The sequence below is a fragment of the Musca autumnalis genome, unplaced genomic scaffold (assembly GCF_047663935.1).
Source record: "Musca autumnalis isolate F117 unplaced genomic scaffold, ASM4766393v1 scaffold_1, whole genome shotgun sequence".
NCBI classification, from domain to species: Eukaryota; Metazoa; Arthropoda; class Insecta; order Diptera; family Muscidae; genus Musca; species Musca autumnalis.
This window is the reverse complement of record NW_027411644.1, coordinates 84,341,704-84,356,455: the sequence shown is the minus strand read 5'-3', so window position 1 is coordinate 84,356,455 and position 14,752 is coordinate 84,341,704. Positions and strand designations below refer to the sequence as shown.

The following is a 14,752-nucleotide window of genomic DNA, read 5'->3' as shown; positions in this document are numbered from 1 at the left end:
TCATAAAATTTTACTATAGGTCTCCGAATACACCAAAACTCTAAATCGTACCTAAACGCCAGGAATCCGCCAAAAGTAAAATCAGGTTTTAGGGTTAATATTGTACTTTATCTGAGTTTATTAAGTTTTGTCCCAAACTTCATTCTAGATAGAAGACGTCAAAAATAATCTTCATCAAATTTCAACTTAAGTCACCGATTAAATGAAATATGTATTTGCAATATATACATACAGTTTGCCAAAAAAACACCCAAATATTTTTTGAATAAATTTGTTTTGTTTTTTTTTCGAGTTGAGGCATGAAAGTAACATGAAATTTAGTTCTAGACGAATGGTGTTAAAAATAGAAATATTCTACAGATAACGAAAATAAATGAATAAAAATGGTAGAATATGGTGTGACGACGTGTTTTCACTTTGAAGTTGGGGTAGTTCAGTGGGGGCCAGGGTCGTCACAAGAATTTATTTGTTGGGAACTTTAGAGAGAGAGAAAACACAAGTTTGATTTTTTTCATAAACGTTATAATCTTTAATACAATAACTCTTCACACTACATTTCATTAAACACTTTATCGAAATCTTATTATTTGGTTTCGTTTAGGTACAGCACATTTAATCACTCTTAGTTCTAATTGTTCACAGGTCTGGGAATCATTCTTATTTTCCGATGGCAGCTCGTGGTTTGGCGAATCACTATCTCTGTTCACTATCATATGCTGATGGATTAATAATCATTCGTGAGGGCGTTGCCGTCAATATCTTCAACTGTCGAAGTAGGTTAAGAGATCGGTACGTTGATTGCTCTCAGTACCCCAATTAACCGCCGCACAGAGTTAAGAGATTGGTACGTTGATTGCTCTCGGTACCCCAATTAACTCACACACCACACTAAAGAATTAAGAGATTGGTACGTCGATTACTCTCAGTACCCCAATTAATTCACACACCACACTAAAGAGTTAAGAGATTGGTACGTCGATTGCTCTCAGAACCCCAATTAACTCACACACCACACTAAAGAGTTAAGAGATTGGTACGTCGATTACTCTGAGTACCCCAATTAACTCACACACCACACTAAAGCGTTAAGAGATTGGTACGTCAATTGCTCTCAGTACCCCAATTAACACACACACAACACTAAAGAGTTAAGAGATTGGTACGTCGATTGCTCTCAGTACCCCAATTAACACACACACACAACACCAAAGAGTTAAGAGATTGGTACGTCGATTACTCTCAGTACCCCAATTAACTCACACACCACACTAAAGAGTTAAGAGATTGGTACGTCAATTGCTCTCAGTGACCCAATTAACACCCACACAACACCAAAGAGTTAAGAGATTGGTACGTCGATTACTCTCAGTACCCCAATTAACTCACTACAATAACACCACAGAGTTAAGAGATTGGTACGTCGATTACTCTCAGTACCCCAATTAACTCACTACAATAACTACACTACAGAGTTAAAAGGTTGGTACTTATCATACCCCACTTAACTCACTACTATTCCACAGAGTTAAAAGATTGGTACTTAGCATACCCCAGTTAACTCACCAGCGGTCAACAGTAGAGTTGTGTCGTTCCGGAACGAACTAGTTCAAAGGAACTACTCCACAAAAGGTACAACCGGTACTAGGTCCGACTATGCGGTTCAGCTAGTTCCTTTTGCTCCCTCGTTCGTTTTTTTTATTCTTTTTGCTCTTCTCTTTCAGTTAGTTCCATCAGTTCATTTAACATCAGTTGTCTCTCTCTCCTCTCCTTGTCTTCTATTAGTGAATAAGAAATCTCATAGTGTCATTTCGTTTTTCATTTCTTCTAAACTGATCTTTGCCGAATTAAAAAAAGCAATTGAAGTATTTTTTTTTAATTAAGAAAACGATTGTAAATTTGTTTTAAATATTTGTAAACTACCATGAATAAAGCCGAAAAAAATTTATTTTTCTTTTGTTTTGATGAAGAAGAAGCACGAACGATATATCGTTCATATATGAACTGAGTGAACGAGTATGAGTGGATATACATATAAAGATTGGTACTAAAAGGAACTATGGAACTAACTGAACGACCTAGTTCCTTTTGCGGAACGGAACGGAAAAGATCGAACCGTAAAAGGAACGAGATTGCCCAACTCTAGTCAACAGACAACTGTCCTGAGTGACGGCAGACATCTCCTTTTATAGCGTGGCGTTGGTGGCTGCGCCAACCAAGTGCGACCAACTTCAGGTTAAAACACTGTTCCCACTAGGGGGGTTCATTGCTGTGGTAGTCATACCAGTTGGCTCTAGTATATGACGTTCGGCCGTTAATTTAAAATGTAATTCAAAAGTCGTTTGAATTAAATTTAATTTTTTAGAACATAATCAATTTCCTGTAACCAAAAACGAGTGATCCGAGATCACGACTTTTGGAGCGTTACAATGGTCCTAAATCATATATAAAAAGCGAAAGCTTCTGGAGATGTTAAATATTATAGCTACAAATTTATTTTGTTCAATGACTCATAATGAAATTTGATTTGAAACATTTCTTCTTTTGACACAACCCCCTAAAACTGAGGCATTTTAGGAGTCTAAAAGTTTAACAAATAATTTCTACTTATAATATCTAATTTTGTAACGTCATTTTCTTAACAAAGTATTTTACTTAGATATCTACTTTGTTCTGGGACTTACACTGAAACTTTGTGTAGAATATTTCTTCTTTTAACACCATTCGTCTAGAACTAAATTTCATGTTACTTTCACGCATCAACTCGAAAAAAGAACAAAACAAATTTTTTCAAAAAATATTTCGGTGTTTTGTTGTCAAACTTGATGTATATATTTTCTTGATATATGTTGCAAATACATATTTCATTTACTCGGCGACTTATATTGAAATTTAATGGAGATTATTTTTGTCTTTGACGTCTTCTATCTAGAATGAAGTTTTGTGGGACAAAACTTAATAAACTCAGATAAAGTACAACATTAACCCTAAAACGTGATTTTACTTTTGGCAGATTCCTGGCGTTTAGGTACGATTTAGAGTTTTGGTGTATTCGGGGACCTAACGTAAAATTTTATGACAAATAATTTTGTAGAGTCAGTTGATCCGTTTTTGAAAAAAGAGGACCAAAAAGACCTCTTTAGTGACTCGCATGAGGGTTAATTTTTTCATAAAGGCCAAACCTACGTATACATGTATATTGTTTTTGTATTTTTGAACGCACACGCAACACACAAAGTTATAGGTTTGGCCCTAAAAAGACACCCCGCATTGTTGTCAGTAATATTGCCAAAGACACTTTATACAGTATGCAAAGTTCATATTCGTACACACCTAAAAAATTAATAAAATCGTTATTAATTCCATATTTTATGTGCAAATATGAAATAATTACCATAACGAAGAAAGATTTAAGAATAACAAAACAAATTTTTAATTTATTCCGTCATTTAGGTGTAGATGGCGCCTGTGTGGGTGGCAAAGTTCGTATTCGTACACCTATAAGCACTATATATTTGGAGTTTTTAAGGATTTTCAAAGCAAAATACCGCACATTTTTGTACGTTTCTTCTTCTGGAATGCCTCTGCTATAGAAATATGTAAAAATAACGGTAATTTTATTAAAAATTTGGCATGAACAAGAAGTCGGACGAATATGTGAAATACTTAAGAAAAATGTTCTATGTATGTTCTATGTTCTATGTATTTTTTTTTTTTTTTTTTTGTTGGTAAAATAACATATTTTGCACAGTGGTATATAGGAAAAACTTTATTGACAAATTTTAAAAAATTTAGAAAAAATAGTAATTATTCGAATCCCACTACCAAATAGGACTTAATCGTAGCTTAATACAAAAAACTTCAAGAAAATCGAACGGTACAATCATTGATAAAAATTGATGTTAAATATAAAATAGCGTAAATTGCACCCAAGCACACTGTGCAAAAGTTATTCCTATTTTTTATTATATAGCTGATAAAACGACAAAACATTTTTTTTTACATTGCACCAATATATAAGAATTGATGAGTATTTTTTTTGCATATAGTTTTTACATAATTCGACTTTTTCAAGGCGCGAAACCTTTGGAACCTTTAGTCAAAAAAAAATTCTGAAAATATACTAAAATATTTTGCTGATGAGCAGCATCACCACAGCAAAAAATAAAGGAAATCAAAAACCTCATTTTTACAAATTGTACGAAGAAGATTAGTTTAATTACAAATTCGTTAATTAAATAGAACTCAATAGCAAACGGAAATAAAGTTTTACGAGTATGGGTCATTATTACATCTTTCCTTTTGCTAAAGGTTAGATTTTAAAAGGCAAAATTGAGAAATTTGGTGGCTTAAAAATATAAATTTCACATTAAAAATTAATGGTACAAATGACTTTCATCAAATTTAATGTTCACTTTTAACTTTATGGTAACAGGAAAGCTATAAATCTGGTCGTTAAATCCAAAAAATAACAAAAGGAATGTTGTAATAATGGGGGTATGTCAATCAATTAGAAATGTAATCACATACATAATGATCACTTACTCAAAATGCCTGTTTCACAACCTGCAAGAAACTACTAATTTTTACTACGATAACAATTTTTCCTTTTTGATATCGGAAAAAATAGCACAAATTAGTAGATTCTTGCAGTTCTGGAACAGACCAAAAGAGGGAAACATCTCAAGAAATCGAGTTTCGAGAAAAACGCGTTTTAAGTTGGCGATCGCAATTTGGCTTTCCAACTTAAAACGGTTATTATTACGAAAAATAAAATAACTGCTTGGACGATATTTCGCAAGCTGCTAGCCAGATATCAGTGCTGGAAAGAAATTGCTAACTCAGAAAACGCATTTTTTGCCACTCTTTGAGTGAATGAGCTATATATATGTATGTAAATAAATAAATTAGGACTTTATGATGCAAAGGCAATCAATGACGGTTTACAACAGTAAGGAGCACCAACATAGATGCGGGCATATGCAATTGTGCCCGTTAAGGACCTCGCCGGCTTAGGAAATTATGTCTACGTATGTGTTTGCGTCCATGACTGGTTTAGAACATTTAACCAAACAAATCAATACTTAATAATGATAATAAATAAGTAATGTTAATCTTTAACAATTAAAAGCTTTTGAGTACATTTTGTGTTCTCTCTATCTCTTTCAACTCACCTTTAATCCTAATTATTTATTTTAGCAATTAACAGTTAAAAATCATTGTTAAAAAGAAGCATATATACAGCAGCAGTAGAGGAATAAGTAAAAGCAGTATAAAAACAGCAATAAACAATTAAAAAACAAACACTTAGATTAAATGAGATATAAAGTAAAAAGCTACTAAGCATGCGTGCAATTATATATCTAACACATAAATGTTAACTACGATATGCCAATTAGTTTTAAAGCCAATTCAATGTTAATTTACAACTACAACAAATATTATACAGTTATTGAGAACTTGGAAGTTAAGGTGACTTACCTCATAAGTCGATGTCAGCTGAAGATTACAGAACACCGGCAAAAAGACATACCATGAAATCACACCAGACAATGCCAATGTAATAAGGATAAAAGCATACTGGGTGCCATAGACATAGATTTCCGTAGAGGTACCCAAAAGTGATATACCCGAAACAAAACTGAAAAATAAAGAATAATAAAATTAAATTTTTAATAAAATATTTAAAATCAAGAAATTATTGAAAATGGTAAAAATAAGATGTTCCTAGAGCCAAAAATAAAATTTTTATGATAATATATTTTTCTGCTGGGGAAAATAATAGCATAAAATATGGGAAATATATGAGGTAGTTATGCCCACCGTGTTGTAATGGTATCCACAGAGTACATTGCATTGCACACCCAGCGATTTCGATACCCAGATCAGACATCCAATATTAAGCGGTGGTAAAAATACTGCTAAACGTAATGCAGGAGAATTTTCGTAAGTATTTCGGCTATGTAAAATTTCTCTACAAATGGTTCGTTCGGACTGAATGAATCGGGTGCATTCATTGATATGAGAGAATTCTTTCTTGTCCCTTCAGGTATGTTTGTGGAAACATATGTATGTAACTACGCGTGCACCGGGCATCTCCTGCTATGAAAATACACTGATATCATTCAAAAACACAGCATATCTGACAATCTGTATATCGGTGACTATTTACAACCGATACACAACTTCAGAACGGCCGAAGTGACATTACTCACGGAAGGCCATTTCCGCAAATTTTAAATGTATGCAGACACTGTGGCTGGTTTTCAATGTTAGGCATACACAGAGTCGTTTTAAAGGTCTAGAAGCTGATGCAGGCAGTGGTTTTTCTCGAAACCCAGTGGACAATCAAATCTTATATCGTTAACAATTTATATAGAGATCTGCTGACACCCTTTCCAAACGAATGCACCTGCTTCTGTACCGGGGCATTGCGATATTGCAAAGAATGAGTCTATTGATGATCTGACATTTGCGGGACTACAGTCGTCTAACATAGTGATTGAGGAATCTGCATCCTACATAGCGTTACCATTATCGCAAACTTAACTTATTCTACACAGACATATTTGATCTAATCTGACCAAATGAAACTAGTATAGAATACCTCTACTTTTTTTCTTGTCGCTTATATTGCATTTGAGACCTTTTTCCCGACTCCTGTTAAGTAAGGCCGAGATCCAAGTTAATATTAGAGCCATTACAAAAAGATATGCTATGAGGAAATTTAGGGTGGTTATGGTTGAAAATCTGCCGGAGACACAGTTTACGTATTCAGGTTGTGTAAAACCAGCCATTTCGAATTTCAGCAACAGCTGGGTAGGAGGTCGATGCATTGACCTCCTGAGAGGTCATCTTCTACTTGGGCGAGGGCTGTGTCCCTTTGAAGATTGAATCCATTCCACAGTCTTCTCAGAAGTTTGTGGTTTCTCAGTTGATCCAGCCACCTTGACCTTGCAGCCTCCGGATGTTCCTGGTCAGGATTTCTCTTCCGCTTAACCCTTGCCTTCCGAGTTTGAATCGGGAAATGTTCTCCAATGACTTTAGAAGTAGACTCTTTAGCATTTTTCATTCCCTTCTGGGTTGAGTTCGGCTTCGGAGCAGAGATAGACTCAACCTTTTTGCATTGGGTAGTAGGATTTGTCTCTCTTCTTTAGAGACTTTGGTTTGAGTAACTGCAGTGCTGGAAGAAATATCTTGTCCACCTACAGTTCTCTCAAACTTCCTATAGGTAAATTCTCTCGAACTTCCTCATGTGCCTAAAAGTGTTTCTGATGAAGAAGACCTCCTTCTCAGTATTCAAATTCGGAGCTCGTGCCACGAATCTGCGTAGATACGTCACATCACGTTTATAGAGCTTCGTATCTTCGACTTCTCTGGTAGATCGTGTCCGTAGGATCATTAACTATTGTTGGAGCTTCCTTGTATTCCCCATCATCTGTCAATGATTCTGTTGCATGCATGAAGTCTACTACCGGCATGTGCCGATATGTACAGGATCACCGTGGTGTCTATATCGTCATCAATCAGGGTCAAGTTGAAGAACATATCCTTTGAGAAAGCTCCATACTTTGTCTAGGAGCTCCATACTTTCTCTCTCTAAGCTATCCTCAATAGTCTTCAGAGTCCCGTGTAGGTCGTCCTAGCCCAAAGAATTGGTCTTGTCAGTAAACTGGATACCACTTATCTTGGCTTCATCGTTGTGCATAGAGATCGCAGGTTCGTCACCTTTCATGTCGTTAAAATGTTGTACACTTGTAGCAAGTACAGCTTTGGATGTCTGTACTTGCTACAAGTCGGATCAGAATCACTTAATCTCGACGACACATGGTTTGTGGTGTCACCACCGCTTGCCGCCGGTGCTGGGCTATTTAGGTCCTGCTCCGTAACTTTATTCCGTTTATATTCCCTACCCATCGTAATTGTTTATTTAAGGTAACTACCCCGATCCATTTTTGGTCCACGAGTCCGGAATACTGGAAATTTAGAGGTTAATAAGTTTTGCAGATATCATCCCATCTTGAAAAACTCCGTGTTTTACTACGGGGCTTCAACTTATTGTTCCTGAATTTAACATATAATGGATTATTAAACGTCTCAAACTTGACGGAGGGTAGTTTGCCCGATTTCTTCAGCAAGTGCGGAGTGATTGAAAGTATTAAAGGATTTTGATAAGCGCCACCAACAATGTCCTATCGTAATGCAACACTGTTCCAGTGCTGTCGTGCATACGAAGGCCATGCCGATGATCGACAAGAGGATAACTATTACGATTCGCCCTTACCCACATCCATGCCTGACATCAGTAGTGGGACCACCCTCCCATTTCCCAGACTTCGGCGACTTTTATCGAGGGGTTTAAAACTTTCGTGGGATACTCAACTCCCAGATCATTCAGCTGTCTCGACATTACCATGTAGATTCTATCAGGGCCCAACGCTGTGTATGCTTTACCGTATCTAACGGCATTTGCATCATCATCCATTGTAAATTGTGATGGTTCATTCTCGCCCGGAAGAGATCTAGGTCCTTGTTAATAACGGTGTACCCGACAATGCGTCGATTAAAAGTTACTTGCGCACTCCTTCGGATGAATCAGTGCAACGTCATAAAACATTCTCTGAGCTAATATCTTAATTCTTCCCAGGGCTCGAGAGCGACTGCGTGTACTACACGCATAGATCGACTCAGATCTTTATCCTGATCAAGGATATATAGTGTTACAAATGCTTATTTCAATGCGCTACAAACGGAAAAACAAACTTAATATATGGGGATTTCTGAGTGAAATCGGACACTTTTTCAAGATGAGGTTTTTGATTTCCTTCATTTTTTGCTGTGGTGATGCTGTTCATTAGCAAAACATTTTAGTATATTTTCAGATTTTTTTTACTAACGGTTCCAGAGATATCGCGCCTTTAAAAAGTCAAATTCTGTAAAAACTACATGCAAAGAAATATTCATAACTTCTTTAATATTGGTCCAATTTGAAAAAATCTTTTTTTGTATGTTTTGTTGTTTCATCAGCTATTAAATTAAAAATAGCAAAAAAATTTGCACAGTGGGCTTGGATGCTATTTTCGCGATTTAATATTAAAAATTAATCTTTAAAGATGTTCGACCAATTCGATTTTCTTTTAATTTTTTAGTATTAAAGTACGTTCAATTACAAAATTTTTAAGTCCTATGTGGTGATGGGATTCGGACGATTACTATTTTTTCTGATTTTTTTAAATTTTGTCAATAAAAATTTTCCTTAATACCTTTGTCCAAAATTTGTATTTCCTGTATTTTTGAAGCTTAGAGTACATATTTATCATTATATATTATATATTTATCATAAAAAAATAGAAAAAAATGCACAGTGGGCTTTAACGGAATTTTCGCTGATGAATTTTCAAAATCGAAAAATGACGCAGTTCTTAAGGTGTTAGAGATAAATTCATAAATATAAAACCAAAACAAATATTTATAAATGAAACTTTTAATTTTTTTAATAAAATAATAAATTTTGCATAAAGGTATAAAGGAAAAATTAAATTGGCAAATTTTAAAAAATTCAGAAAAAATAGTAATCGTCCGAATCCCATTACCACATAGGACTTAAAAATTTTGTAATTGAACGTAGTTTAATACTAAAAAATTAAAAGCAAATCGAAGGGGTCGAACATCTTTAAAAATTGATTTTAAATATTAAATCGCGAAAATAGCATCCAAGTCCACTGTGCAAATTTTTTTGCTATCTTTTATTTTATAGCTGATGAAACAACAAAACATACAAAAAAAGATTTTTTTTCAAATTGGACCAATATTAAAGAAGTTATGAATATTTCTTTGCATGTAGTTTTTACAGAATTTGACTTTTTCAAGGCGCGATATCTCTGGAACCGTTAGTCAAAAAAGTCTGAAAACAAACTAAAATGTTTTGCTAATGAGCAGCATCACCACAGCAAAAAATAAAGGAAATCAAAAACCTCATCTTGAAAAAGTGTCCGATTTCACTCAGAAATCCCCATATACTCCATACTATGAAGGGTGGCTCAATTGGGGTTTAACAAAATATATGTTTGTTGTTCTGTTGAAATGTTTGACCCTTTTGGTTCTTTTGCAAATGTTATTTAAAATAAAATCGTTCGCCTTACCTTCTTCATATACTACAACCTTAAAAACCTTATTTCACCTGCAACTCAACAAACTAATTTCAAACTACACTATTTATTTCTTTAAATTGTCCGTTGTTTGGACTATAAATGACAAATTGTTTCTACTTAAGTGAATATGAACTGTAAAAGTTATTAGGTCTCAACTACCACTAAAACAACAAACAACATCAACAACAAGACAAAATTAATTCTTTGGAAATTTTGCGCAACAGAAAGTTTAACAATTTTTCCTTTGAAAAATTCATCATCTTTAAGATTAGTTGCTGTTGTTGTTTTCGTTTTATTGTTGCTACTTCTGGGACATGGTTGTTGTCATTCTTTCATTTATTGCCTTTAAGCCAAAATTGTGAACATCCTTTGTCCCACAAGTTGTTTACGGATCTGTCTGTCTCTCTCTCTCTCTGTCCCGGTTCGATGATGTTGATGTTGCCGACAATGATGGTGACTTGTTGCAAATTAAGGCCAATGTCAATGTAAAAACATTTCACACTTTCTTTCCCCCGAAAAAGAAAAAGAGTGGTCAGAGGATGTGGCGGAAGGGAGAGCATTGGCGGCAGCATATCTGATGATGATGGACGGATGACATTAATAAATTTTACGGTTAGCCTTTATACCAGTGCTAATCACCAAAATGCGGTAGACCAGACATGCAGACGATAAGGCGTTTGGGATTCGCAGCCATCTAATAATAACAAAGGCAAAGCAAAGCCAGTGAAAGAAAGAATTCATTAGTGAAATAATTTCAGCATGACCCAAAGTGAAGATAATTTGTGTGTGTTTTCCGCCGCTTAAATCTGTGGTACTTTAAATTCTAATCCTTGCGAATTCATGGAAATTTTCAATGAAAAACAGGCTGAAAAACTTTTCAAATATGTTGCCGTTATAATCCCTTGTTTACCTTCTTGCCATTTTTAGCCGAAGCGTCAGGGAACATCGGTAGATAGATTTGACAAATTTTTTGTTTTTGGTAAATGATATTGACTTATTGAGGGTGGAAGTGTTCCAGACATTTTGTATTTAACTCTTTAGTTGTTTTTTGGGGTATAATTAGAGAACTGAGATATAAAATAACTCTTTTGGAAGATATATTAATTTGTTTGTTGTACTTTTAAGCCAATGAAATTATGTTTATATTTTAAGTACCTACAAAACCACAAACGTCGAGTAGTTTAATAATATTTTTAACACTTTCAAGCCTCAACAGAGTCACATATTTTTTGGGGAGCTAAATAAAAAATAATTTTAAAAAATAAGTAACAGTGTTTTATTTATAAATGCACTGAAAACTAGAAAATAATTTTTCGCTTAGCTTCATCAATATGTATATTCTTCTTTATGATGGAATATCTCAAATAAAATATAGATACAAACTTTAAAGTGCCTGAAATCGGGTGGTACCGCTATATAGGGGCTATATCAAAACCTGGACCTATGTCCACAATTTTTGATGGGGAAGTTTCTGTACCATTGAGAACTCCAAATGCCAATTTATAGCCAATTCGGACAAAAATGAAGACAAAGTCCTCAAAACACCTGAAACAGGGTGGTACCGCAAATCTGAAAAGTGTGCAAAGTTTCAGTTCGATTGTTTAACTGCAACTGTGTTAAAAATGAGTTACTATATTTGTACTAAATCGGGTGGTACCACTATATGGGGGCTATAGGAAAAAATGGACCCATATTGGTTTTGGTTTCATATTCATGTATTGTCATCCAAATCTGAAAAGTATGCAAAGCTTCAGATCGATTGGTCAACTGGAACTGTGTTAAAAATGAGTTACTAGATTTGAACTAAACTGACACCAAAGCAAGTTAAACAAGTAAGCCAAGGCTATATTATCTGAAAAGTACACCTTTACCCCTGGAAATTAGCTTTCCACAAATCAAAATTTCTTTATGGAACAAATGAACTTATTGTAAAAAATAACTTTGTGGAAAAAAACGAAAGAAAAGAAAAACAAACTCCTCTAAAGTTGACGAACCCCGCAAACGTTTTAAGGACCATGATCTGCGAATATGCACCTGGAATGTTCGCACTCTTTATAGAGAAGGTGCAGTCTTCGCATTGGCAGACGTACTTGAAAAGTACAAGACCGATATTACTGCCATACAGGAAATACGATGGATTGGGAAAGGCGTCACAACAACACCTAAAAGTGACGCACTGTATTATAGCTGCCATGACGTAAAGCATGAGTTTGGTTGTGGATTCGTAGTTAGTCGGAGACTAAAACATCTGGTATCCAGCTTCAGCCCAGTGAATGAAAGACTTGCTGCAATTCGAATAAAAGCTAAATTCTTCAACATCAGCTTTATTTGCGCTCATGCTCCCACTGAAGAAAAGGACAAACAGACCAAAGATATATTTTACGAGCGCTTAGAAGAAACTTATGACCGTTGCCCTGCCCATGACATTAAAATCATTCTAGGCGATTTTAATGCCAAAATTGGAAAGGAGAATATCTTTGGCCCAACAGTCGGGAAATTCAGTCTCCACAGTGAAACATCTGACAATGGTATGAGGCTGATAGACTTTGCAGCTGCAAAAAACATGGTAGTTAGCAGTACCAGATTTAATCATCTCGATATTCATAAGGGCACCTGGCTGTCTCCATATCAGAAAACAAGAAACCAAATTGATCATGTTGTGATAGATGGAAGACATTCATCGAGCGTGTTGGATGTACCATCGTTCCGAGGCGCAAACATTGATTCGGACCACTGCAAAAGTACGCACCCGCTTAAACGTAGCAAACAAAGTACGAACAGACACAACACGAAAGTTAGACATCGGTAAGCTGCAATCACAACAGATAGCCACATCATATTCCACTCAACTAGCCCAATTGCTTAATCAAAGCACTCCTCATCCCGATAACATATCAGCGCAATGGCAAAGCATTGCCCACTCCATGCAAACAGCCGCAAAATCCATACTTGGATACCAGAGACCTCCACCAAGGAATCCATGGTATGATCAGGAGTGTCGTGCTGCCACCGTAGAGAAAAATGCGGCATATAGGGCTACTTTACAATCCGTAGCAACGCGTAGCGCACGAGAGAGATACAGGGAGAAAAGGATAGAGGAGAAACGTCTTTTCCGCAGGAAAAAGAGAGAGATGGAAAAGCGGGAGTGTGAAAAAATCGAGATGTACAGGAGCCAGAATGAAGTCCGAAAATTCTACCAAAGAGTCAAGCATCAAACTGATGGCTTTGGTATAGGCACATCCTCCTGTAGAGACCAGCAAGGTAATTTGGTAACTGATACAGATAGTGCACTCAGGATATGGAAAGAACATTTTTCAAATCTGTTGGTATCCAATAGCAGCGAAGACGACGAAGATACCACAGTCCCAATCCCAGAAGATGGTATTGAATGTATACCGCCCAGCCAATATGAGGTAAAGACAGCAATAAATCGGCTGAAGGATAATGTTCAAAACCGGAGGCGACACGCTGATAAGGTGTATTCATCAGCTAGTTAGCACCATCTGGCAGGAAGAACGAGTACCCGACGATTGGAAACTGAGTATCCTGTGCCCCGTCCACAAGAAGGGAGATAAGACTGTATGCTCTAACTATAGGGGCATAAGTCTACTCCCTATTTCCTACAAGATCGTGTCAGGGATATTGTGCGAACGACTAAAGCCTATGGTCAACGAGATAATTGGACCATACCAATGCGGCTTTAGACCTGGCAAGTCCACCATTGACCAGATATTTACCCTGGAGAAGACCCAAGAGATGCAGATCGACACCTACCACCTTTTTGTCGATTATAAAGCAGCCTTCGACAGCCCGCTGCGTTCAAAGGTATTCCAAGCCATGTCTGAATTTGGTATCCCCGCAAAGCTCATCCGGCTTTGTAAAATGACTTTAACTGACACGAGGTCCTCAGTTAAAATAGGAAAGAACCTCTCCAAAGAGTTTGGTACCAAAAGAGGTTTCAGACAAGGAGACGGCCTTTCGTGTGACCTCTTCAACATCCTGCTAGAAAAGGTTATACGAGAGGCAAACGTCAAACGAAGTGGCACAATCTACACCAATAGCCACATGTTACTTGCTTATGCTGATGATATAGACATCATGGGCTGATCAGTAAAAGAAGTAACTGATACCTTTATAAAGGTCGAAGGAGAATCTGCTAAAGTGGGTCTGGCGGTAAACGGTGAGAAGACCAAGTTGATGGTGTCGACGCGCAATGCGTCAATTGAGCTCGGACCGACTGTGGAAGTTGGTTACTATAATATTGAGGTAGTAAAAAACTTCGTCTACCTCGACACCTCCGTAAACACAACAAACGACATCAGTTGTGAAATAAAAAGAAGAATTGTATTGGCCAACAGATGCTACTTTGGTTTAAGTAAGCAGTTTAAAAACAAAGCCACATCTCGTCAAACAAAAATAACGCTCTACAAAACACTGATACTACCCGTGCTGATGTATGGCTCCGAAGCCTGGGTACTTGCGCAAGCAGACATGGCAGTGATTGGTGTGTTTGAGAGAAAAATTCTTCGAAAGATCTACGGACCAATCTGCGTTGACGGTGAATATCGACGTCGCATGAACCACGAGCTGTATCTGCTATACAA

The 14,752-nt window shown here is 36.3% G+C and overlaps 1 protein-coding gene across 26 annotated transcripts in view; it reads right to left on the bottom strand.

Moving 5' to 3' along the window:
• LOC141402366 (sodium-coupled monocarboxylate transporter 1-like) overlaps positions 1–14,752 on the bottom strand; it is a 156,278-nt gene that overhangs the window by 99,081 nt on the left and 42,445 nt on the right. For all 26 annotated transcript variants that reach the window (XM_073983419.1, XM_073983459.1, XM_073983538.1 and 23 more), the window contains exon 3: positions 5,479–5,638. In XM_073983419.1, the coding sequence (XP_073839520.1) occupies positions 5,479–5,638 (160 nt within the window). The remainder of the gene's footprint in view (positions 1–5,478; positions 5,639–14,752) is intronic.